A 27,714-nucleotide genomic window follows, 5' to 3' on the forward strand; every position below is an offset into this window, starting at 1 on the left:
GGTCTGTTGTGAACAATCGTACAGAGAAACAAGGTAGTAATATGGAAATAAATGAGCAGCATCAAGTAGATAACATACTTGGAGGAGGAGGTGTTATGATCATGTGGTTGATATTTATTATGTCCTTGTCATTTAAAGATCTAGACTGTGTGAAATGCATGTTCAAAGAAGGTTTACGCCATATTACAAGTTACTTGTTCAGGCTTTTAAGGGAGGTACCAAATAGGGAGAAAATATTTGTTTTTAAAAGCAGTTAAATAGTTTCAGTAACCCAGTAACAACTTGGAAACATACAACACAGAATGAGGTCATTAAGATTACTGTTGGTGCTGGTTAGATGAAGGTGTTATCCATATGGTCCCATTTCTCTTTCTTCTTGGCCATACATTTTTTAAAATTCCTTTTTGAATGTATGTCCAATTCTCTTGAAAGTTGCTATTAAATCTGCTTGCACTACCAGTGTATTCCAAATCATACCTTACGTGAAAAATATTTCTCCTTGTATTGCCTTTGCTTTTTTTTGTTAGTTATAAACCTGTATCATCCAGTTTTTCCTCCTGCCACTGCTACCAATTATGGAAAAAAACACTCATTGATAATGTTGTCACTCCATAACTGAGAAGGGATTGTAGTTTATTGATACACTTTAGATAATTGCAGCATGTAAATGTGTATTTATGCCTCTATTGTCTGTATCTTGCTCTAAATTCCTTCGTCTATGACTAGAGACCATTGGTGAGCAGAGTATATTTTTTGTTCATACATGATTTATTCTGCTAACAGCAATGAATGGCAAACAAAACTACTGCCAATCTGATGCAAAAAAGTGAATAATAAATTCTCCAACAACCATTGTAATGTAGCTGTATGGTGAGCAGTGGATTGTTGCAGTTGCAGTAGGGGCCATATATCAAAACATCTTTATGATACAAGTATTTATGGAAATAAAGTTTTGGTATAAAATGTGTTTAGAACAATTATGACGTAGGTTTTGTCCATTTTCTATTGAGAATTGGAACAAGCCTGTATTTTCTTTTAAGCAATATATCTTGTTACAGGCTTGAATTGGTTAAGTGAAACTATCATGCAACAGTTACCACCGGACACCATTCGACTTCTTTCAAGCTCTCAAACCATTTCCTCTGTTGTTAGTGTAGTGAAGGAACTTGTGGAAAATGCCTTGGATGCTAATGCAACAAGCATCGAAGTCAAATTAGTAAGTAACATTATTTTTATTTTCTAAATCATGACTCGTTCTAGCTCCACAACAATCATGTTCTATGTGGTTTGGAATTGAAAGTGATTGAAAAGTGCTGATCCAAATCATTTGATCTACTGTTATTTGAAAAATATTTATGATTGGTAGGAATTGCGCCAATATATTTAATAGGTTATCAGTAATGAATGCATTACCGTGAATATGGAGATCATTGACAAATTTATGGAGAAGTCCATTCCTGTATGTTAAAATAACTGAAAATTCTAATATTTGATTGTTAGCTTTATTAGAGAAGGCTCACTGAAAATGTTATCTCCATTTTCAATTGGGGAAATTTCTAAAAATTGGAGATATTTATTGTTGACATAAGTTGAAAACCTGTTGCTGAATTTGGGTTTTAATTAGTTACCAGCACGACTCCATTTGTAAGAAATTTGCAAATTTTACTTTGGTAGGTTCGATATGCACTCAATTAACTTCAGTATTTCAATGTCATCTGCACAATCCTTCACATTGGTATGTGACACCGATGAAAGCAAAATTCTCACAGGTAAATATTAGTTACCATGTGAGTTTGATAATTTCATACAATGACAGTCCACATCCTTTCAATGGTATCATTCAACAAATTAAATATCCTAATATTCAATAGTTTGCATTAAAATATTATAATAAATGAATATGTCTTGTGAGCTGAATCTTTGATCCACAAATGTGCAGAATTATGGTCTTTTAGCCTTTTTGCACAAAGGTTATCAAAAATGTATCTTACAACTTCAGAGCATCAGATTTTTATCTTGCTGAACCAGTTATCATCACACAGTATGGGTTGCCATGCTACTGCTCTCAACCCTATTGTTTTTAGGATTTTCTGCATGGTGCACCATAATTGCAGCTTGGATCCATGTTTCCCTCCTCCATTAGGTGATGGAGTCTTGAAACTGATCTATCCATTAAGCATGCTAATTCCTGGGTAGGGTAAAGAACAAAATGTGGGAATTTCACAAAAAAATTGTATAAATTTGTCATGTGCTTAGGCTAATCAAGCACATTGGAATTCTTCAATTTGCAAATTTAAAATATCTATCCCCTCTGATTCCTAGATAATCCCCAAGTAAAGTAAAAGTAGGAATATACATAAAGCAAACTTCTTCAATTAGTTGAATAGTCTCAAAGAACATAGATGTTTCGTCACCTCTATTATTCAGTAGTTCTGTCCACTAAACATTTATCCATCACCTTAGTAAAATGTGTTTCATTTTCTGCTTTCATTGTTCCTACAATGGATTATTGCAAACACTTATTGCCCTCTGTGTCTCCCAAATACACAAAAATACACATATGTGCTGAACGTTATGATTCTAGTTGATTCATTGTATTGAATCTTCACAAGATGCATTCTGCTTGCAATGTAAAAAAATCAACTATTTATTCAGTAAGCTGTTTGATTAATTATTATTTTATAACTTGGTCTATTGATGCATTTTAAGGTTCTTTTGCATGAATTCACAATGCAGTTAATTTCAGGTTTTACTGAAACTAAAAGAACCATTTTTTTATAATTTCTTCATATATGAATCAGGAAAATAGTGGGCTTGATAGGATAGAAGTACGGGACAATGGTGATGGAATCAAATCTGTTGACACACCTGTCATGGGAGTCAAACACTACACATCTAAGATTAGTCATCATGAGGACTTGGAAGCCCTAGAAACATATGGATTTCGTGGTGAAGCATTGGGTTCTATCTGTTCTGTGGCTGAGGTAAGAGATTGTTTGTAAGTTTGACAATCATTATTAAGGATGTTGTATTTACATATTTGTCCAAATGCCTTTTAAATGTTGTTAATGTACCCCCCTCAATCACTACTGCTGGCAGCTCATTCCATATGCATACCACCCATATGTGTTAAAAAGTTGCCTCTCCGGTTTCTTTTTATTCTTTCCCCTTTAATCTTAAACTGATGCCGTCTAGTCCTCGATTCCCCAACCCTAAGAAAAAGACTGAGTGCACTCACCCTATTGATGCCTCTCATGATCTTATTCACTTCTATAAGGTTCCCCCTTCCCCCTGCTCAGTCTCCTATGCTCTAAAGAAAACAGTTCTAGCTTGTCCCATCTCTCCATGTAACTCAGACCCTTGAGTCCAGGCAACATCCTTGTAAACCTTTTGTGCATTCTTTTCATTTTAATAACATCCTTCCTATAGCAAGGTGACCAAAACTGAACACAATACCCCAAGTGTTACCTTGCCAATGTCCAGTACAATTGCAACATAACTTCCCAACTTCTATACTCAATGCCCTGACTGATGAAGGCCAGTGTTTCAAAGCCTTCTTCACTGTCCTGCCTATCTGTAACTCCACTTTCAGAGAACTATGCACCTGAACTCCAAGGTCCTTCTGTTCCACTACACTCCTTAAGGCTCTACCATTCACCATGAAATCCCTACCTTGACTTGACTTTCCAAAATTCAAGACCTCACACTTATCTATATTAAACGTTTGCCATTTCTGGGGACTACTTCCCCAGCTGACCAGGGTCCTGCTGCAATATCTGACAACCTTCCTCACTGTCCACGGTACCTTCTACTTTAGTTTAATCTGTAAACTTAGTAATCGTGCCTTGAACCTCCTGATCCAAATCATTGATATTGATAACAAACAGCATTGGGCCCAGCACTGACCCCGAGGCTTCCACTAGGTACAGGCTTCCATTCCAACAAGCATCCTACCACTAGTACCCTCTGCTTCTTACCATCAAGCCAATTGTGTATCCAATTTGCCACCTCCCCCTGGATTCCATACAATCTAACTTGCAGAGCAGCCTACCATGTGGAATCGTATCAAAGGCCTTACTGAAATCAATATAAATAATGTCTACCGCCATGCCCTCATCAACCTTCCTTGTCACTTCATCAAAGAACTCTAACAAATTTGTGAGGCACGATCTTCCACGCACAAAGCCATGCTGACTATTCCTAATCAAACCCTGTCTTTCCAAATGCATATATTATCTTATCTCAGAATCTTCTCAAGTAATTTACCTAGTACAGTTGTTAGGCTTACTGGTCTATAGTTCCCAGGTTTTTCTTTGCAGTCCTTCTTGAACAATGGCACAGCATTCATTGTCCCCAGTCTTCCGGGACCTCACCCATGGCTAATGATGATGAAGAAGTATCAGGCAAAGCCCTCGCAATTTCTTCTGTAACCTCTTGCAGTGTTCTTGGATACATCTGGTCAGGGCCAGGAGATTCATCCACCTTCATACATCCAGCATCTCTACTGTGATATGGACTGTCCCCAAGATATTACCACTAACATCCCCAAGTTCCTAAGTCTTCATGTCTTTTTCCACGGTAAACACAGAGGAGAAATATTCATTGAGGACCTTGCCCATCTCCTCCGGTTCTACACATATGTTCACTTTGGTCTTCGAGTGGTCCTATTCTCTCTCTAGTTATTTTTCTTTTTATATACTTAGAGAACCTCTTGGGATTCACCCTAATCTTCTCAGCCAAGGCTATTTTGTGCTGTCTTTTCACCCTCCTGATTTCCTTCTTCAGTAAACTCCTTTATCCCCTATACACCTCCAGGGATTCCTTTGATCCCAGCTGCCTGTACCTGCGCAATACATCCTTTTTTTCTGGTCAAAGACTCAGTGTCTCTTGTCATCCAGAGTTCCCCATTCTTGTCAACCTTGGCTTTCACTGTCACAGGACTATATAGACTTTGAACTCGAGCTGCCTCACTTTTAAAGACTTCCCACTTTCCGGAGGTACCTTTGCCTGTGAACAAACTACTCCAATGAACCCTTGCAAGCTCCTGTCTTATTCCATCACAATTCACCTTGCTCCAATGTAGAACTTGAACCTGTGGACCACTTTTGTCCCTCTCCATAACTATTTTAAAATTAATATGGTTACTGGTCCCAAGGTGCTCCGCACTGTCACTTCTGTCACCTGTCCTGCCTATTTCCCAAGAATAGGTCGAGTTTTGCCCCTTCCTGAGTAGGACCCTTGATTTACTGTTTCAGGAAACTTTCCTGAATGCACTTAACAAATTCCACCCCATTTAAGCCCTTAGATTGGGGCTGCCAGAGCACTATGTTAAGAAAATTAAAATCCCCTATTATGACTCAATTACTCCTGCAAGTTTCCCCAATCTCCCATATTTGTTCCTCTAATTCCCATTCACCATTTTGAGGGCCTATGGAACAGCCAAGTAATGTCTCCATCCCCTTCTTATTTCTTAGCTCCACCCATAAAGTCTCACTGGTTGATTCTTCAGTTATTTCATCTCTGATTACAGCTGTGATACTCACCTTGATCAAAAATGCCACAAACTCTCTGCCACCTAAAGCATCTGTACCCTGGTACATTAAACTGCCAGTCCTGTCCTTCCCTTAGCCATGTTTCTGTAATGGCAATAATATCCCAGTTCCATGTACCTACCCATGCCCTGTGTTCCTCGGCCTTACCCGTCAGCCCTTTTGCATTGAAACAGATGCAGTTTAACACAACGGGCATTCCTTGCTACTGATCATGTTCCAGCCTGCCTGTCTCTTCATTTTACTAGTTCTGATTACTGTATCTCCTTCCAGCCTCGCACTTGCCTCCCTGCTGATGAGGGTTCAATTCCCCTGCCAATCTAGTTTAAACCTTCCCTTGCAGCAATAGCAAACCTGGCCACCAAGATATTGGTCCCCCTCCAATTCAGATGTAACCTGTCCTTCATAAACAGGTCACCTTTACCCCAGAAAAGATCTCAATGATCTAACAATCTGAATCCCTGCACCAATTCTTTATCCATGCATTCATCTGCCATATCCTCCTGTTCTTACCATCACTAGCACATGGCATTGGAAGTAATTCAGAGATTACCACCGACAGGGTTCTCGTTTAACATTTTTCCTAGCTCTCTATAATCACTCCACAGGACCTCATCTCTATTTTTACCTATGTTATTTGTGCCAACGTGCACAATGACTTCTAATTGCTCACCTTTTCCCTTGAGAATGTTCTGTAGCCACTCCGAGATATCCTGGATCCTGGCACCTGGAAGGCAGCACATCATCCTGGATTCCCATTTGCGGCCACAGAATTTCCTGTTTGCCCCCCTAAATATTGAGTGTCCTCTCACTAAGGTCCTGTGTAACTTTACCTTTTCCTGCTGTGCTCCAGAGCCAGTCATAGTACCACCAACCTGGCTGCTGCTGTGTTCCCCTGAATGGTGATCCCCCCTCAACAGTATCCAAACTGTTTTCCAGAGGATTGGCCTAAGGGGATTCCTGCACTCTCTACCTACTCCTTTTGCCATTCCTGGTGACCACACAGCTACTCTTTGTCTGCACCTCAGTGCCTACCTCACTAAAACTCATATCTGTGAAGTGGTCAGCATCTCGGATAATCCTGAGTGCATCCAGCCCCCTAACACGGTCTCCCAGGAGTTGCAGCTGGATGCATTTATTGCAGGTGTAGTTATCAGAGAAAATAAAAGTCTCCTTGAGCTCCCACTTCTGCAGGAGGAACATACGACTGCCCTAATTGCCATCTCATCTGCTGTAAGACTTAATATATAACAGGCAGTTTCCCTGTGATACACTTAACTGAGAGTTGAAGAATAAGAATGTAGAAGTATATCAGAAATAAGAGCAAGAGTAAACTCCTGCATCCTGCCTGCTCTGTCATTCAATGCAAACATCACTGCCTCATCTCCACTTTCCCATTCAATCTCTCATTACTTGATTCCCCAGTAGACCAAAAATCTATTGATCTCAGCCTTGAATATATTCAAACGGCCTAGCATTCACTCTGGGGAGTAGAGACTTGCAAACATTCACAATTCTCTGAAGAAATTTCTCCTCTCTGTTTTAAATCCTTATCCTGAGATTGTGCCCTGATGTTCTGGATTCCATGGTGAGGAGAGACAATTTACCCTGTCAAGTCCCTTTCAGAATTTTATTAAAATTTACATTTTAACCTCAAGAGAATGTAACACAGTTTAGTCAGCCTATCATTATAGGACAACCCTCTCATCCCAATCGAGTTAACCTTTCCTGCACTGCCTCTTACTTTCTTCCTCAAGCCCATTACTGTATATATATTGTAAAATTCAGTTAGCAGCACTTTTGCTGCAGGGGGAATACTTAGTACATCCTCCTCTAGAAAATGAAGAGATGGATATTGAATTGTTTCTGCCACATTAAAGGATATGTGTATATTACCTGTGATTTTCCAACATTTGTTCCTGATTTTAGGCAGGCTACTTGGGGAGCTCACTGAATCGGTTCTTGCATACTCACAAATAGTCCTTTACAGGACTGGGGAAGGGATTAAAGAAATCTAGAACAGTACTGCATGGAAAGAGACTGTTGGTCCCATCATGTCTTGGCAGGCTGTTGTAAAGGACTATTGAGCATACAAATTAAGAGCAGAAGTTGGCCATTCTGCCCTTCAGATCTGCTCCACTGAACTACTTATATTCTGAGTCCCATGTTCCCATCTATCCTGATAACCCATCTCCCCCTTAATAGTATTCAATGACACCACTTCTACCACCTCCTTAGGTACATGCATTCAAAAGTTGTACAAATCCTCAAGGGAAACAATTTGCCTCATCTCTATTCTAAAGGGGCATCCTGTATTTTTTAAACAATGACTTGACTCTAGATTGATCCAAAGGGCTTTTGCCCGAAATGTCGATTTCGCTGCACTTTGGATGCTGGCTGAACTGCTGTGCTCTTCGAGCACCACTGATCCAGAATCTAGATTGATCCACAAGAGTAAACATAATTTCCACTTTGTGAAGATCATTTAGGATCTTATATACTTCACGCAACTTCTAAAGTCCAGTGGGAACAAACTTGATCTGTCCTTCCAGCATTTCCTCCTAAGACAACCGACATAATCCAAGTATCAATGTAGTAATCCTCCCCTGAACCATCTCCAAAGTATTTGTGTCCTTCCTTAAAGAAAGATGCCAAAGGCGCACATAGTATTTGAGGTATGACGATACCATAATTGAAGTGTTACAACCTCGTTTTTATACAAAGCAAAGAACTGTGAATGCTGGAAATCTGAAACAAAAACAGAAATTGCTGGAGAAACTCAGCAGTTCTGGCAGCATCCATGGAGGGAAAGCAGAGTTAATGTTTCAGGTCCCGTGACTGTTCTTCTGAACACAATTTGGAGCCTTATTTTTATGTTCAATTCTTCTTGTGATAAAGAAAAGCATTCCAATAGTTTTAAACTCTTGTGCCCACAAACCAACCTTTTGTGACTCATGCACTAGAACATCTAGTTCTTTCCTGCACCTTGGACTCTGTACTCATTCTCTACTTAAATAATATTTTTATTTTATTTTTAATTCTTCCTGCCAAAATGATCAATTCTACATTTTTCCACACAATACTCCATGTGTCAGGTTTTTGCCCACTGCTTCCTTGTTATGTTACCTTTGATCCCCTCAGCTAAATCATTGCTATAAATTGTAAAATGTTGAAGACTCAATACAGACCTGCCCGAAATGTCAATTTTCCTGCTCCTCGGATGTTGCCTGACCTGCTGTACTTTTCCAGCACCACTCTAACCTTGGCTCTGATCTCCAGCATCTGCAGTCCTCATTTTCGTCTGGTTGGACCAAAGAGTCTGTTTCCATGCTGCATGACTCTGACTGTATAATATGATTCTTTTTAGATTAAAATCACACATAATTGATGCTGACTCTTTATCATAAACACCCAAAATTTCTTGTTGTGTACTTCTTGCTCCATCATAATTGCCTGTAGGTCAATTCCACTAGTGACTTCTTTTCCCTACTACTCCTGATCTCCATCTAAACTGATTGCATATCATTATCTACTAAACCAGGATCATCTCTAACTATTGCACCAGTGGGGTTATGAAAAAGACTCTTGCAAACAGGATTAGGGAGAATCCTAAGGTATTTTATAAATACATTAAATGGTTAGCCAGAGAAAAAGTCGGGCCATAGGGACCAAGGGGGCAACATGTGTGTGAAGCCGCAGGATATTGGAAGGCAGTTAAATGAATACATATCATCAGTCTTCACTCTGGAAAAGGGGAAAATAGGTACAGAATTCAGGAAAAGGGGACTGTGAAGAACTTGCACAGTTTGACAGAGGAAATGGAGAAGTATTGGCGGCTTTGTCAGATTTAAAAATAGACAAGTCTCCTGGCCTGGATGAATTAAATCCCAGACTGCAATGGGAAGCAGAAACTGGCTTAGTAATAGGATGCAAAGTGTAATAGAAGGCTGTTTTAATGACTGGAGGCTAGTGTCCAGTGGTGTACCCCAAATGTGGGGGGAATGTTAAGCAAATTTACAGATAATACCAAGCTTGGTATACTGTTAATAGCAAAGAATATAGTTGTAGCTTACAAGAAGATATAGATGGGTTGGTCAGATAGGCAGACAGTATTTAATCTTGACAAGTGTAATGTGATGCACTCTTGGAGGAGAAACACGATGAGGGAGTATTTAATGAATGGCAGGACACTTGGTTGTTTCGAGAAACAGAGGGAGCTTGGGGGGTTTATTCACAGATCCCTAGAGTTGTCAGAGTATCTGAATAGCATAGTTGTTTTCATCAGTCATGCCATAGAGTATAAGAAGGAGGAGGTAATGTTGGAGTTGTACAGAGAGCATTGGTCAGGCTGCAATTGGGGTATTGTATGCAGTTCTGGTCACCTCACTGCAGGAAGGATGTGATAGACTAAAAGGGGTACAAAGGAGGTTCAACAGGATGTTGCCTGAGATGGAGAAATTGAGCTGTAAGCAGAGATTAGATAGCCTTGGATTGTTTTCTTTAGGGGGGACATGATTGAGGAGTATAAGATTAAAAGAGTATGGACAGGGTGGATAGAGAGCAGCTGTTTCCTGTGGTTCGGGGTCAATTATGAGAGGGCATAGTTTTAGGATAAGGAGCAGGAGGTTGAGACGGGATTTGGGAAAAAAGCGTTTCACTCTGGATGATAAGAATCTGGAATGCACAGCCTGAGAAGGTAGCAGAGGCTGAAAACCTTATGACCTTTAAGAAATATTGGATGAATATTTCAAATATCATAACATTCAAGGATATGGGACAAGTGCAGGAAATTGGGATTAGCGCACTTTTAGTGATAGTTATGTTGGTGCAGACTCAATGGACCAAAGGGTCTTTACTATGCTGTGTAAATCTATGAATACTATCTCAGGCATGCTGCCCCACTTCTTTTACCTAGCTTCCTATTCTTGAATGTCCTGTACTCCTCAATATTCAAACCCAACTCTTGTCATCCTGCAGCTATGTCTCCATAAAGACTTTCCTAGCACATTTATTCATTTCAAAGTGCATGATCGATTCATTTACTTTTTAACGGATTCTACACTAATTCAGAATCAGAAGTTTTTTTGTTATGTTTTGGTAACATCTAGTTTTAGGAGCAGATTTCTTTTTTCCTCTCCATCTCGTCTTGCCATTCCCTGACTCTCATTTTCCATGTTAGTATTTCACTCTCCTCCCTCAACTCTCTCCCTTGATTTGTTACATTTACCCAAGCTCAATCCCTCAGCACCTCATACTTCACCAACCAAATTGTTAAGATTAAAGAAAACTCTGTTTCTTTAGATGTACAGCATCTGAGAACTGGAGTCCCAGCAGAGATTAAGGTTAAGATCATCCCAGCAGTCTAGATCACACGTTTCTCAGTACTCAAATTAGAGCTCCATGAACTTTCCATTTCTCCCACTCAAGTCACACATTCATTTCTCTAATATTATTCATCCTATCCCAACTTGCATGTGTCTCAGTGAGTAATTCGGGTGGCTATTCCTTTTAGATTTAGCTTTCTAATTTAATGCCTAACTTCTCCATATTCCCTTGCCAGAACCTTTTACCTAGTTCTACTATGTAGTTGGAACCAACATGGACAGTGATGACTGGATCTTACTCAGTCCCATGACAAATTCCTCTCTCGTCAAAAAGAAATATCCTAAATCCTGACAACGTACAAACAGCACAGCCATCTGGACTATCACTCTTTGCTGCAGAGACCACTGTCAATCCCCTTCACTATACCGTTCCCTTACTATCACTGTCTTCTTTCTTTACAAAACCACCACCCTGCCCTGCTGCCTCCGCCGCTGCACTACCATACTCTCTTGAATAGCTTCCCTTACAAATGTGCGTGACCAATTCATTCATCCACCATGCAGCTCTCACATTCATCCAAACTAGGTGACAGCCTCAAACCTGTTGAATTATTGCAAAAGCTGAGGGTCCTGCGCTGTGGGTCCTCTTACCTGCCTCACTTAGAGTCATAGAGATATACAGCACGGAAACACACCTTTCAGTTCAACTTGTCCATGCTGACCAGATATCCAAAATTAATCTAGTCCCACTTGCCAGCATTTTGCCCATATCCTTCAAAAAGCTTCCTATTCATGTACCCATCCAGATGCCTTTTAAATGTTATAATCGTACAGCCTCTACCACTTCCTCTGGCAACTCATTCCACACATGCACCACTCTCTGCTTGAATAAGCTGCCCCATAGGTCCATTTAATATCTTTCCCCTCTCAGTTTAAATCTATGTCTTCTAGTTTTGGACTCGCCTACCCAGGGAAACAACTTTGACTATTGACCCATGCTTTGTAAGGTTGCCCCTCAGCCTTCGACACACCATAGAAAACAGCTCCAGCCTATTTAACTTCTCCCTGTAGCTCAAACCCTCCAACCCTGGCAACATCCCTGTTCATCTTTTCTGAACCCTTCCAAGTTCCACAACATCCTTCTGTAGGAGAGACCAGAATTGCTCACAATACTACAAAAGTGGTTTAACCAATATCCTGTATGGCTGTAACATGACCTCCCAACTTCTATACTCAATGCACTAACTAATAAAGGCAAGCATACAAAATGACAAACGCCTTCTTCACTATCCCATTTACCTGCAACTCCACTTTTAAAGAACTATGAATCTGCACTCCAAGGTCTCTTTGTTCAGCAACACTCTCTAAGACCTTACCATTAAGTGTATAAGTCCTGCCCTGATTTGCCTTTCCAAAATACAGCACCTCACATTTATTTAAACTAAACTCCATCTGCAAATCTTCGGCCAATTGGCCCATCTCATCAAGATCCTATTGTACTCTTGAGAGACCTTCGCTATCCACTACACCTCCAACTTTAGTGTCATCTGCAAACTTACCATACCTCCCATGTTCACAGTCAAGTCATTTACATCAATGAGGAAAAGCACTGGACACAGCATCGATTCTTGTGGCACGCCACTAGTCACAGATCTCCAATCTGAAAAACAACCTCCACCACCCTCTGTCTTGTACCTTCAAGCCAGTTCTGTATCCAAATAGCTAGTTGTCTCTGTATTCTGTGTGATCTAACCTTGCTAACCAGTCTATCATGAGGAACCTTATCAAACACCTTACTGAAGTCCATATGGATCCCATCCACCACTCTGCCCTCAGCATCCTTTTCACTACTACTTCAAAAAAAATTAGTCAAGTTAGAGAGCCAGGATTTCCCATGTACAGACATTTTAACTGTCTCTTGTCAGTCCTTGTCTTTCCAAACACATGTAAATCCTGTCCCTGAGTATTTCCTCCAACAACTTGCCCACCACTGATGTCAAGCTCACCAGTCTATAGTTCCCTAGCTTTTCCTTACCACCTTTCTGAAATGGTGGCACTACATTAGCCAACCTCCAGTCTTCTAGCACCTCACCTCTGATACCTCAGCAAGGGGCCAAGCCATCTCACCCCTCGCTTCCCACAAGAGTTCGAGAGTTTACCTGATCAGGTCCTGGGGATTTATCCACCTTTATGTGTTTTAAGATGTCCAGCACCGCCATGTCTATAATAATGACATTTTTCAAGATGTGTTTATTTCCCCACGTTCTCTTTCTTCCATATCCTTCTCCACAGTTAACATTGATACGAAATACCTGTTTAATATCTCATCTATCTTCTGCGGTTGCACATGTAGGCAAGCTCCCTAATCTTTAAGGGGCCCTATTCTGTCCTTAGTTACCCTTTTGTCCTTTATGTATTTGTGGAATCCCTTTGGAATCTCCTTAACCCTATTTGCCAAAGCTATTTCATGTCCCCTTTTTGCCCTGCTGATTTTCTTCTTAAGTATATCCCTGCTGCTTTTATACTCTTTTAAAGATTCACTCAATACCTGACATATGCTTCTTTCTTTTTCTTGACCAAAACCTCGATTTCTCCAGTCATCCAACATTCCCTACACCTACCAGCCTTGCCCTTTACTCAGAGGGACATATTGTCTCTGGACTCTTGTTATCTCGTTATTGAATTCTCCCCAATTTCAAGCCATCCCTTTACCTGCAGACATTGCTCCGAGTCAACTTGTGAAAATTCTTCAAATATCATCAAATTTGGCCTTCCTCCGGTTTAGAACTTGAACTTTTAGATCCGGTCTATCTTTTTCCAAGACTATTTTAAAACTGATAGAATTATGGTCACTGGCCCCAAAGTGCTCCACACACCTGAGTCACCTGCCCTGCCTTATTTCCCAAGTGTAGATCAAGGTTTGCACCTTCTCTAGTAGGTGCATCCATATTCTGAATCAGAAACATTTTCCTGTCCACACTTAACAAATTCCTCTCCATTCAAACCCTTAACACTATGGCAGTCCCATTCTATGTTTGGATAATGAAAATCCCCCATTATAACCACTCTATTATTCTTACAAATAGCTGAGATCTCTTTACAAATTTGTTTCTCAATTTCCCATTGACTATTTGGGATCTGTAATACAAGGGTCAAAAAGTGTGGTGCTGGAAAAGCACAACTGGTCAGGCAGCATTTGAGGCAGGGGAGTTGACATTTCGAGCATAAACCTTTCATCAGGAATGATGAAGAGCTTATGCTTGAAATGTCGACTCTCCTCCTCCTTGGATGCTGCCTGACTGCTGTGCTTTTTCAGCACCGCATGTTTTGACTCTGAACCCCAGCATCTGCAGTCTTCACTTCCTCCTAGATCTACAATACAATCCCAGTAGGGTGATTATCCCTTTCTCATTTCTTACTTCCCTTAATGTATTCCCAGGAATGTGCTCCACAAGTACAACAGTAATGTTATCCTTAATCAAAAACACCACTCGTCCCTCCTCTCTTGCTCCCCTTTCTATCCTTCCTATAGCATCTATACGCTGTAACATTAAGTTGCCAGTCCTGTCCATCCCTGAGCCACATCTCTGAAATTGCTATGATAGCCCAATCTAACGAACCTAACCATGCCCACAGTTGATCTGCTTTATCTGTTAGCCTCTTGCATGGAAATAAATGCTGTTTAATTTATCAGTCCTATCTCATTCTCAGCTTTGCACCTGCCTGCCCTGATTGTTTGACTTCCTCCGTTTCCCAATTGTATCTGTGTCAGACTGCTATCTTACCTCAGCATACTAGTTTAAATCCTTTTGGGCAGGTCTAACAAATCTCCCCGCCAGTATATTAGCACCCTTCCAATTCAGGTGCAATCCATCCTTCTTGTACAGGTCACATCTACCCCAGAAGAGTTTCCAATGATCCAAGGATGTGAATCCTTCTCCTCTGCACCAGCTGCTCAGCTATTTGTAGCAACACCTCCTTGTTCCAGATCACTGGCCAATTCAGAAAGTCCTATGCTATGGGACATGACTTCTTGTAGAATAAAGTAACTGTTCCCTTTCCGTAATGTGCTACAGTGTTTGCAGCTTGTCTTCCAGTTCAATAACTCTGAACTGAACGTCTTGCTGCACAAGAAGTTAGTTGCAGATGTGTTTGCCCTGGATCACACCTAAATCTAGAAGTTTCATGTCCTGATGCTCTAGCGCATCACCAATATGTGATAATTAATTAATAATTGCCTGCTTATTCATTTACAATTAATATGGCCTACAACTGCCAGTTTGCAATGCTAATAAAGCAGTACAATGCTGATAATAATTGCAGTTTCTAGTACTACCAGTTACTAACTGTTCTCAGTTATACAAAATCAGAAATTAAATGCTGTAGGCTTGAAAACAAGAGGCAAAGCACCCTTTACTGAATTCTCCACTCAGCACATAGCAATGCTTGCAGTAAATCTTGCTTAAAGTAGCTTTTCTCCCTTTATACAAAATTCTCATTTTGATACAAATTCCCAGATAATGCAATTTTTCTTCTGACTCAGTCAAGCAAAGTCTTTCTCTCACTATGTAGCCTTACTGACCCAATTTTTCCCACTTTAAACCCTTTCCCCGACCCTGCAATTTTCTCCAAGTACTATCCAAATTCTTTTGGAAGGTTTTATACTCTAATTTCAAGCAGTGCATCCAAGATTGTAACTCGCTTTGTAAAACAAAATATCCCCCATTTTGTCTCTTCTTCTATAACTGACTTCCTTAAATCAATGGCCTTTCGTTCCTGACCTTTCATACAAATTTTAAGTCGGTACAGGATATGAACAATGGTACCATAGTATATGAGCTAATCCATTACTAGACAGCCTTACCTGTCCTTGAAGATGGCTGCAAAGGAGACCAGCTAAATCAGTTTTTGCATGTGTTGTGTTTGAAGTCACAAAATAACACAACACTTAAACAAAAATAAGATGCAAGACTTTTATATTAGATTATATACCATTAGATTATTTACAGTGTGGAAACAGGCCCTTCGGCCCAACAAGTCCACACCGACCTGCCAAAGCGCAACCAACCCAGACCCATTCCCTTACATTTCACCCCTTCACCTAACACTACGGGAAATTTTGCATGGCCAGTTCACCTAGCCTGCACATTTTTGGACTGTGGGAGGAAACCAGAGCACCCGGAGGAAACCCACGCAGACACGGGGAGAATGTGCAAACTCCACATAGTCAGTCGCCTGAGGCAGGAATTGAACCCGGGTCTCTGGCGCTGTGAGGCAACAATGCTAACCACTGTGCAACCGTGCTGCCACATGGAATTTTTTTATTTCAAGCTGTGAGAATATTTTATGCATTTTGATATTTTAAGCATTTATTACTTCTCTTTAATTTGTTCATCTAAAATATAGTTAATATTGCACACTAAAATAGATTTTTGTGTTATACAGCCACATTACAATAGTTTTGATATTTAGCGCAATGATGGTTTTCTGAATAATTAGAATTGTTATGAACTAATTGAAATGTCTATGTTTTTCTGAGAATATCCTTCATGTGTGAGTCTTGACAGTGAGTGACGACTGGAGTGATGCATGTAAAAGTTGAGCCTTAGACTATCTCACATGGCACCCATATTCACATACTTTTCAACTAATTAGTGATCAGAACAGGATTTCTCGCTGACGTTTTCCTAACCCAAAACATTGAGGGCAATTGAAACATAGCTTTCCACAACCAACTGTTACATCTGGGCCTGGTTTACATTACACTCATCTATAGCAATCAGTGCATTTACCCATAGAGCCATTAGGGTTCACCTTGAATATTATCTTAAAATGTTTATTATGCAAATATCATTCCACTTCACTTTCTTTTTTCCAGGTTGTTATCACAACTAAAACGACTGCTGATGATGTGAGTACTCAGTATACTTTGAACAAAGCGGGACACATCATTGCCCAGAAACCTTCTCACATGGGCCAAGGTATTTCATTTTTCTTATGTCAAAGATGGGTGTCTTGCATGTTGGGGCGGCTCGGTGGTTAGCACTGCTGTCTCACAGCACCACAGTCCCAGCTTCGATTCCATCCTTGGGTGACTGTCTGTGTGGAGTTTACACATTCTTCCCGTGTCTGCGTGGGTTTTCTCCGGGTGCTCCGGTTCCCTCCTACAGTCCGAAGATGTGCAGGTCAGGTGAATTGGCCATGCTAAATTGCCCACAGTGTTAGGTGCATTAGTCAGAGGGAAATGGGACTGGGTGGGTTACTGTTCGGAGGGTCGCTGTGGACTTGTTGGGCTGAAGGGCCTATTTCCACACTATAGGGAGTCTAAGCTAATCTAATCACCCTTGTATTTAAGCGAGTTCACATCTCAACTTTTGAATTTTCAACTGTTGTAGCAAACTTTGGAACAAATTAAGGCAAAGTTCAATTTAATTAATTTAATAATTTATCATTTAATAAATAATAATTTATATTATTATTAAATGATAACAGCTGGAAGCAGCATCAACAAAATAAGATCAAATATACAGTATGTTTTGTAGTATGTAAGGGAAATCCTGTATGTTTTAAATGAATAAATTTACAGTGATTGGGTGTCAGAAGTAAGGATATAAATTAAGTTTAAGATGTCAAATAACATCATGGCCAGGAGTTTGCAGTCAGAGGTGAATCAACGATGCTTGTTGCTAAAGGACATCAAGAAACGTCGCTCGCAAATGTTTTTGCTATTTCCGTGGCATGAATTTCCTCTCTCTATCATTAGTACAAATATGACGTTAGGTTGAGGGGATTGTGAGGTATACAGTAAGAGCAATGGCATTAAATAGATTAACTGGAACATTCTTGAATATCAAATATTCTAATGGACAGTAACCACAAAGTAAAATGCACTGAATATTCCACTTGCTGACTGCAATAGTTTAAATAACAATAACTGAGTGGGACTTGCAATGGGGACTGAAACATAAGATGCACCAACTTTCTTTAGAAAAGTTAAAATGTGCATTTTAATCATTATGGAGATGTTTGACATTCCAGTAATATAAAATTTACTTTTCAAGGCTAGTGAGGCTATTCAGTAATAAATATGTCACAATCCCAGGTACACCTTATTTACAAGGTGTGCCATTTTTGAAGATTTTACAGTTAAACTAATAGCATTAAAGGACAACTGTTCATTAGTTCAATGATTTCACCTTGCTTGCAATTTGGAATTTAACAAAACATCTGGGGAAGTAAGGAAGCACTGTTTTTTGGATTCTAGATTTAATTGTGTTTTTGCGGACTCCAGACATTGCTATCCATTTCAGAAAAGTAAAATTATAGGGAACACGAATAGTTTATCCAACATTGCTTGGCAAATTACAGACAATGGAATTGCAAAATAATTTGTGAAACTTACCTGAATATTTACAGAAGTCTTCAGGATAGAGCATAAAACCTGCAGCCTTCTGACCCTGTGATAACAATGCTGCTGTTCATGAGTTGAGCTGACACTTGTTTTTTTTCCCCTTCATTCTTTTGTGGGATGTGGGAATTGCTGTCAATGTCATTTATTGATGTTGATCTCTCATTGCCCTTGAAGTAAAATGGCTTTCTGGGCATATCAGAGTCATTAGACGTCAACCATATTACTGTCATGTGTAGATCAGACTCAATAAGGATGGCAGATTTTGTTCCCGTAAGAACATGTATAACAAATGATTTTTTATAATAATTAATGATGTCTTCATCATCACCATTACTAAGATTCCAATTCTGGAATAATTAAGCTTCCATTCCACTAGCTGCCATCATGGATTTTGAACTCATGGCCACAGTGCAACATAATCTCTATGCCACCATCGTTCCCTAATTTACCTCAAAACATGAAAATGTGATAGATATTAAAAGATGGTACAGAAGTTATGTGCATAGAAGACAAAAAAGCAGATTATAAACAAGTAAATGGCTAACTATGCCAAAGTTTGGAAGTATTTTAATCTAATGGATTTTGGAACTTGCACAAGTTTTGAACTTCTTTATTTTTAACTTAATAGTATTTTATATTTATATGAAACCCAGTCCCTGTTTGAGCATCATTCTCAAATGACATGTATCAGCTTTGTGGATCTACCACTAGGTGGGGCTGCTTCAAATTCAGAGTATGGAGGTGATCATGCCCATTCGTGCAGGATTACTGATGTGTTGTAGAAAATTAACTTTATCCTGAATCCATGAACAATGGCATAGATCTGCTAGTTATGGAAATGTTGATTGCCAGTCCAGTTCACAAGAAATATGTGTAAAGTACCTGTATAAAGTTAAATGTGTAGCTTTAGAAATGATCAGGTACCTGACATTTGGGCTCAATTTGTGTTGAATGGCAGAATTGATTGCAGTCTAATTGTGAGATTAGATTGTGATATAATTAATTTTCAAATTATTTGCAGAACACTATATAAATATGCTGAACTGTGCAAATATTCCATGATAATAAGTTTAATTGTCATTGAGATTTTGCAAAACTGTTCTTCACCTGCTGAAATTGAATATTGTATTTTCAGTTTTGTGTTACCTGCTCATGAAGTGGCCCAACTAAGATAGCTTGTAAGCATTACACTGCGACACAATGGTTTTAAAAAACTGACAATCGCAAAAGACTATTTCCAACATTAGTTCTAGTGTAATTGCAATTGTGTTTTGGGGTTTCTTGATATAAACATCTATATGACAACAATAACGTAGATTTACATAGTGCATACGATGCAATGAAACACCCAGATTACTTCTCAAGAACATTATGAAGCAAAATACGACACCAAACCATACAAGAAAGTAAAGCAATGGGTTTTAAGGAATCTCTTAAAGGAGGAAAACAGGGTAAAAAAGCACAGAGATGCAGTAATGGTATTCCAGTGTATAGGGCCAAGACACCATAAGATAATGAAAAAGGCGTTTGATACTCTTGCCTTTACAGTCTTCTTCTATAATGCAGTGGTTGTGTTCTTGTGTAACTCCACATTATAGAAAAACTGCACTTTAGAAACAATGCTTAAACTGTTGGCAGTGTAATCATGTTACAGCCAACACACGTTTTAAAAGTTCACGATTTGGAAACAGTGTTCCCCAATACGTCAATTGTGTTACAGCAAAATGACCTGCATTGTAAAGTCACTGAGTATAGGATTTGGCAGGTCATGTTGCAGCTGTACAGGATTTTGGTTGGGCTGCTATTGGAATACTGATTGCAATTCTGGTCACCTTGCCGTAGGAAGGGTGTTGTGAAATGTGAAAGGGTTCATAAAAGATTTACAAGGATGTTGCCAGCATTGGAGGGTTTGAGCTATGGGGAGAGGTTGATTAGGCTGGGGCTACATGAAAGTGTTGGAGCCTGTGGAATAACTTTACAGAGGTTTATAAAATCATGAGGGGCATGGATAGGGTAAATAGGCACGGTTTCTTTCCCCAGGGTGGGGGAGTCCAAACAGCATAGATTTAAAGTGAGAGGGGAAAGATACATAAGGGATCTAAGGGGCACCTTTCTCAAGCAGAAGGTGGTGTGTGTATGAAATGACCTGCGAGAGAAAGTGATGGAAGCTTGTACAATTGCAACATTTGAAAGACATCTGGATGGGTATATGAACTGGAAGGGTTTAAAGAGATATAGGCAAATGCTGACAAATGGGACTGGATTTATTTGGAATATCTGGTCAGCATGGATGTATTGAACTGAAAGGTCTGTTTCCATGCTGCATATCTCTTTGACGCTATGACCTGAAGGCCATCAGTCGTGGAGCATTTAAAGTGTGACTCTTGAGAAACCACCCATTTTGAAACTTTGCAAATATATTGATATATTTTGCAAATCTAAATTTCAGATCTTTCAGTCTCTTTGTACTTTGCTGTAATCTCTATATAGACCAACAAACTTCCATCATAGTTCCATCAATGTTTCCATTTTTTAGTGGTTGCTCTCATCTTTTGTCCATTGCTAATTTCAGTTTGTTATTCATGTCTGTTAGGAACAACTGTAACTGTGCTCAAACTTTTTAAGAATATTCCTGTAAGAAAGCAATTTTACTCCACTGCCAAAAAATGCAAAGATGAGCTGAAAAAAGTTCAAGACCTCCTGATGGCATATGGTATAATAAAACCAGACCTAAGAATTATTTTCACACATAACAAGGTAAGGAAAAGTTATTTGCATTTTTAAATTGATGGAACATCTGGACTTTTTCGATAAAAGGGTAATCATCAAAACACTTTGTCAGAGGAATTATTTTAAAACTATTAATGAAAAGTTTGTAAAATCTAAGTTGGTCCTTTATCCTCTTTTGCTCTTCTCTGTGAAAAAGCATCTGGAATCTGAATAACATCTTCTCTGAGCATACGCATACAAGTTTATCGCATGCCATGAACCCAAGACTCATTTTGTAGATCAGAAATTTCATGCCACAGTTTTGTTCTGTTTTAGATTTTCTTTATTTTGTCAATATGTTTTAGATGCATTTGCTGAAAGCATTCTAAGATTAAATCATTTTTATCTTCAGGATAAGTACATCAGCTTTAAGTTTGCAATTGAAATTACATTTATATATTTTAACACCCAATCTAGCATTCTCAAGTTTACATATTTGTCGACATATTTATCCATTAGTCCTGATTTTAACCTGACCCATGTAACAAGCATTAACAAGCTTTGGGCAGGGACAGATGTCTGTTTAAATCCTTGCGTGTTTTTGCTCCATGTAATTTTACAAGATTCCAAGCAATTGTTGTCTTAAACTGTGAGCTATTCAGAGCTATTCATAGCTGAAATTTTCTGGAAGGAAGCCAGTTACATCACATTCCTTACTTTATTAGTCCTATTTTACACTTTACAAAGTATTCATACAGTTTGTTCATTGAGCAGAGTAAGGACATTGAATGGTGACTCTTTGACAGTTTGTCATATTTTTGTTTAAAAATTGCAACTACCTTCTTATGTGCACCAGCGTTGGTAAGAATTGGGAAAAAGTTAATTGGTTTCTCCTAACCTGAAGTACCAAAATATTTCGACTATGAGATCATAAGAAACAAGACCAAGAGTAGCTCTTTCAGCCCCTTGAACCTACTCTGCCGTTCAGCTGGATCATGGCTAATCCAGCATTTTCACCTCCACCTTCCTAGGTTTTCTCTGTGTCCTAGATTCCCTGACTGATCAAGAATCTACTTTAGTCTTGAATATACACAAGTACTCTGGATAGATACATGAATAGCAATACTTAGAGGGATATGGGCCAGGAAGAGGCAAATGGGATGAGTTTAATTTGGGATTATGGACTGGTTGGAGTGAAGGCCACATCTTCTGCCTTGGGATTCTGCAACCACATGGGATTAATGTGAATTTCACCAGTAACCTCATTTCCTCTCTCTCCCCCACCCCCATCTCCACCTCAAGCCTCAAACTTGGCACTGCCCTCTTGACTTGTTCATCATTTGTCCCATCTATCCGCTCCATCCTTGTCTCTGGCCTATTATGTTCTCTCCTACCTTCATCTACCTATTGCATTCTCAGCTACCATCCCCCACCCAGCCCCACCCCCTTTTATTTATCTCTCAGCCCCCTGGCCCAGAAGCCTAATTTCTGATGAAGGCCTTCTGCTCAAAACTTCAATTCTCCTGCTCTTCAATGCTGCCTGACCTGCTGTATTTTTCCAGCACCACACATTCTACTCTGGTTGGAGCGGAGGGTCTGTTTCCATGCTGTATGACTCTGCCCCCACAGTTCTTGGAAGCAAGGAGTTCCAGAAACCCTCTGAGAGAAGAAATTTCTCCACCTCTCAGTTTACTATATTTGCTATTTGAGTTCAGTTGAGTCACCACATTTCAAATATCTGGCTGTTTGACCTTCTTAAATACTTGGGGGTGTTTATTGTGGACATTGTAGTCTGTGCAGATTGATTGATTGGTTTTGTTTCATGTTTTATAGACAGATTTGTCATTTTAGAATGAAGTATATACCTTGGAGACATGATGATGTATTTTGTTGGTTTTCTGTCAGAGCGTCAGCTTAAATGGTGGCTCCTGTTTAAAAATGGTTTAAACATAGGCCTACAGTTTTAATTAGCTCCCTTCTTAGTCTGTCATGCACAATTCCGCAGGTCTCAAAATTTCTCACCAAAGATTTCTAAATTAAAAAAGCTGACTCTGTCTCTGATATTGTTGGTTGGTTCATTCTGAAGATAGAATGTTTAATATTTTGAACGATCTTTCACACAAATAAGACAAATTTTCCAAACATGTTATAGCAGCATTCCAGATGGATTCATCTAATGTAGAGGTAAGGCCTTCACTATCAGTGTATCTAAAATTGAATCCTAGCAACTACTTTATTTGCCTGAGTTGAAATGCAATCTTCATCACAGAATTATAGGATGTGACAGTGCAGGAGAAAACCATTTGATTTGTCATGTCCACACTGGCCTTGCAAACGTACATTTCATTTAATGCTATGCTCCTGCCTTCTCCCCATAACCTTACAAAATTGTTCCTTTTCGAATGGCAATCTAATTCCCTTTTGAATGCATCAATTGAGTCTGCCTCTGCCAGACTCGGGTAGTGCATTCCAGACCTTGACTACTTGCTCCATTTAAATGCTTTTTTTTCTTCTGTTTCTTTTAGCAATTATTTCAAAGAAAATGGCATCTCTGACAATTCAGCCTTCCCTATGGACTACAAGATTCTCTTCCTTTCTTAAATTTATCACAATCATTTCTGTCTTCACAAAACCAAAAGTACAGATCGAGGAATTTCTAAATAGAATTTCTCCAATCTTACATATAATCTACTGAATTCCGTTTTGTTTGTGTCCATGGAACAATTTTTACTCTTTAAGAATTTTTGAAAATCTGACTACAGCTCAGTAGCAGTATGTAAATAATTTTTTGATGCACTTTATCCACAAAAGTTCATACTTTGTCCAAACCTTCATCTTGTCCTTATCATCAGTCTCTAATTCTGAAAACAAATAGCTTCTCATCCTGTTTTTGTATGGTAGCAAGAGAGCCAATGACATATCTTCTGTACTCTTTAGTAAGGAACTAATGCAGATCAACACAGTTACTGAACCTGCTCAGTTGTCCTCAGGAACTTGTGCAAATGTTAGGAGAATTATTCCTCAGACTAGCCAAAGAACATGCTGATATTGTGGTTGATGTGGTTTGCCCATGGCTGAATATGACAAAAGGAGTTTTCTTTTTAACCGACACAGACAATGGAAAGAATTTGTAGTTGATGCAGCATTTCATGAAGCTCAAATCCTGAATTCACGCACAGACACCAAAATGCCTCTGAGTCTTAGTAAAATGGGATTAGAATGCAAACAGTAAGGGTGTGAAAAGGCAGATCTGATGAAAACCATCTGATATGAGAGTTATGATTTTTATATGAAATTGAAAGGGAAAAATTTACCTACCTGAGATGAGGCTTTTTAAAGAATTATAATAAGTATTAGACTTGACACACGTTTATACAAGAATAGAAATTGGGAATAAAATTTCTGAAGGCAGTTGGCCTTGGATGCAGAGACTAGTTTTGATAAACACCCTGGAAGAAACTTTTTTCTTGTCAGCAAGAACATTAGAATAACAAAAAGGTATAAACAAGATAATCTTGTCAGAGTACCAAGAGACAAGTAACGTGGCAAGGGGGACAGAAACAATTTTGAAAGAGGATCACCATGACCTCGAGAATAAACAGCTGCCACTTCACAAGTCGAATAAGAGGGAAGCTGTTCCCGAAATTGTTAGCTTTGTCACAGAAACATAGAATTAGTTTTAACTATTTATAACTTTATAAGTAACTTTATATTAGTACAAAATGATAACAACTGGTAGAAATTAACATCCTTTTTAATCTTCTGGACCAAGATCAGAAAAGGATATGAATCACAAGTCCAAATTTGAAAAGTCATTAGTAATAAGCAAGAATATGATAAAGTTAGCAAATATATAAGAAGGGAATATAATAATCAGTGTTCGAATGTGATCAATAGTCATAAGTCCCCAAGGAGAATTGATCGGGGGTTTAGCAAACATCACAAGATGATGGAAAGTCATCAAGTGGATCATGAAGTTGTCTATCTTTGGGTATTCAGAGGATTTGATGTGTATGTCAAAGGGAATGTGACAAACACTGATTCCAGTGTTGTATGTAATCATTGTGGTAAATATGGATACCCTGTACTTTATTTGAAAAGGTAGAGTGTCACTGACCTCCAATCTGAGCTGTAATTAAGAGGACAACTGGGCCCCAAGGAAGGCCAGATTCGAAGTGACGTCTAGCCTCTTCCACATGTGTGATAAAGGAGCTCCAAATAAAGATCTATTTGTGCTTTTGAACATGGCATTTAGATTTCTCTTCAAAATCCCTCTCCAACAGTAGTTTTTATACCTTCTAGCAAATACTTACGACTCTTTCATTGCCATTCTAGGGTAAATCTATCCCATCAACTGGACAGATCCACCAAAGGGGTGACACAATACTAAATAGTTGGGACAGAGTAGCCCTGGGAACTCTCAAGGTGGTTCAGGGGTTAGCACTACAGCCTCACAGCACCATGGACCTGGATTCAATTCCAGCCTTGAGCGACTGTCTATGTGGAGTTTGCACATTTTCCTCGTATCTGCATGGATTTCCTTCAGGTGCTTCAATTTGCTCCCACAGTCCAAAGATGTGCAGACTAGATGGATTGGCCATGGGATATGCAGGGTTATAGGGATGGGGTGGAGGATTTGGTTTGCTTGGGATGATCTTCGCAGGGTTGGTATGGACTTGATGGGCCAAATGGTCTGCTTCCACACTGTAGAAATTGTATGATCTATGGCATTTAGTTCCATGAGTGGGAATATAGCTGGGAGTGTTGGATTGGGCAGCTCAGGTTAGAGTCCTGAGATGGTGGGGATAAGGTTTGTTGTTGGAAGTATGAATGGTATGTAGGTGGTGTTTTTAATAGTTACTGAAGAGTTAGACAATGTATTTAAGTTACCTTTTATTGCGTAACTATTTTATTTAATTTCATTGGAACAATCCAAGGTCTCCAATTTAACGGACATTATTGGAGAGATCCTACCATAGCAGAATTACCCAGCAGAAAGTTTACTGGATAATTCCTTTGGAGTGTGGTATGAGAGGGATTCCGCAGAGTCCACTTGCACAATTCTCATTTATTCTAGAATAACAGCTGTTTGTCTCTCCAGCAGATAAAACTGCTGTATCATACATTTGTAGATGGAGTTTCATTAGGATGATGTAGGTGGCAGTAGTATTTTACTATGATTGCAATCGAGAAATAGCTTTTCCACTAAAGTTCTTGGAAATTTCAAAAACAAATACTATACAGCTAATCTTTTATCTGTACTCAAGTTACCAGTTGTAGTGATTGTAACGAGGTCAGCCAGGTGGACCTCATAGAATATGAGTTTACTGATTGAGGCTGTTAATCTGGTCCAGCCAGGGAGCCCTGGCTGACAGATTCAAACAAGAGTGTCAGAGGCTCTGTTCACTCTGAGAGCTGGCTCTTTTGAAGCCGGACTAGTGTCAAGTTCTATGTACGTGTAAATAAAGGTTGACATAATGACAGGATGCCAGCCTTGTGGAGTTATTTCACCAGCTGTCTTGCTACTAATTTTGTTCTAATTATAGAAATGTAATTTATTATTGTTTATTTACAAGTGTGCAAAATTCCCAGTGCAAGAGATTTCTTGTCAATTGAGAAAATTCCTTTTAGCTTTGTACATTGATATATTGGAAAAACAGAATTGTCATTGTTTTATTGTCTAGCAAATTAATGGAGTTGTGCAAATCCACGATTAAAATTAGACACCCTAATTGTGCAGCAGATGTAATTGTATCACATTTGTGTGCTATGTATTCAGCAATGCTTTATCCTTTAGTCCAAGAGATTATCACTATTCTTTAGGCAAAGAACTTACATAATGTGCAAGAGGTATTCATTACAAATCGCAATAGAAACATCTGAAGAGAAAGAATGAGGAAGGACTTAATAGAATTATATGCTGTTATGGAAAAGAGTCACACTGGACTCGACATGTTAACTCTGTTTCTGTCTCCACGGATGCTGTCAGTCCTGCTGATTTTCTCCAACACTTTGGGGTCGTTTCAATATAGTCTGATGATAGGATTAAGTGAAGTGGAGTGGATAGAGGTCTATCCGAATCTATAAAGCTGATATAGTCAGGCCAAGTGGCCTGTTTCTGTTTTGTGGAACTTTCTAATTACACCTAGCAAGGTGGATGCACTAGTTGTATTTGCAGTTAGATTTTTCCAGTTTGAACGTAATGTTGATTATAAGGTGTGGCTTCTCCATATCTTTTCTCCTGTGGTATTATACAATATTTTTTGTTGGATTGATTGATTATATTGGTAGAATGCCAGAGCAGTATTTTCCAGAAGCCAAAACAAATTTGATGTCTACCCAATCATTCCTGTACAATGCACTTTACTGTATTTTAGACTTGGATATAGATAACTAGCAAGAAACATTTGTTATATTAGAGTTACTAAGAAAGAAGTACCAAAACGTTTAAATAACAAGGTCTTCTCTCTGTCTTATTTATATTTGTGTTTTATTTTGTAAATTGGATGCATAAACAAAGCATAATATTCTAGAACCATAAGCTAATTAAAAAAAGTTAGATGCGAAGGTTTTCCAGAAGCCTTCATCAAAACTTTGAAATGTATTCCTTCTTTCTTCAAACTAAGCTTAGTTTATAAAATAAACATTTTTCATCTGAATAAATCAGCATATTTTAAGTTTACTTTTCATGCACTTGTAAAGATAACCAACAAGCAACGTG

The 27,714-nt window shown here is 39.0% G+C and overlaps 1 protein-coding gene across 6 annotated transcripts in view; it reads left to right on the forward strand.

Moving 5' to 3' along the window:
* Window positions 1–27,714, forward strand: part of pms1 (PMS1 homolog 1, mismatch repair system component) — a 108,188-nt gene that overhangs the window by 17,086 nt on the left and 63,388 nt on the right. For 5 of the 6 annotated variants that reach the window (XM_060827996.1, XM_060827999.1, XM_060828001.1 and 2 more), the window contains exons 2-5: window positions 1,059–1,216; window positions 2,802–2,984; window positions 16,752–16,854; window positions 20,878–21,041. In XM_060827996.1, the coding sequence (XP_060683979.1) occupies window positions 1,085–1,216; window positions 2,802–2,984; window positions 16,752–16,854; window positions 20,878–21,041 (582 nt within the window). In that variant the 5' untranslated portion in view covers window positions 1,059–1,084. Of the gene's footprint in view, window positions 1–1,058; window positions 1,217–1,674; window positions 1,770–2,801; window positions 2,985–16,751; window positions 16,855–20,877; window positions 21,042–27,714 lie in introns of those variants that run through there. The other variant, XM_060827998.1, reaches the window with a different exon arrangement.

This window comes from Hemiscyllium ocellatum, chromosome 7, assembly GCF_020745735.1.
Source record: "Hemiscyllium ocellatum isolate sHemOce1 chromosome 7, sHemOce1.pat.X.cur, whole genome shotgun sequence".
Classification (NCBI taxonomy): domain Eukaryota; kingdom Metazoa; phylum Chordata; class Chondrichthyes; order Orectolobiformes; family Hemiscylliidae; genus Hemiscyllium; species Hemiscyllium ocellatum.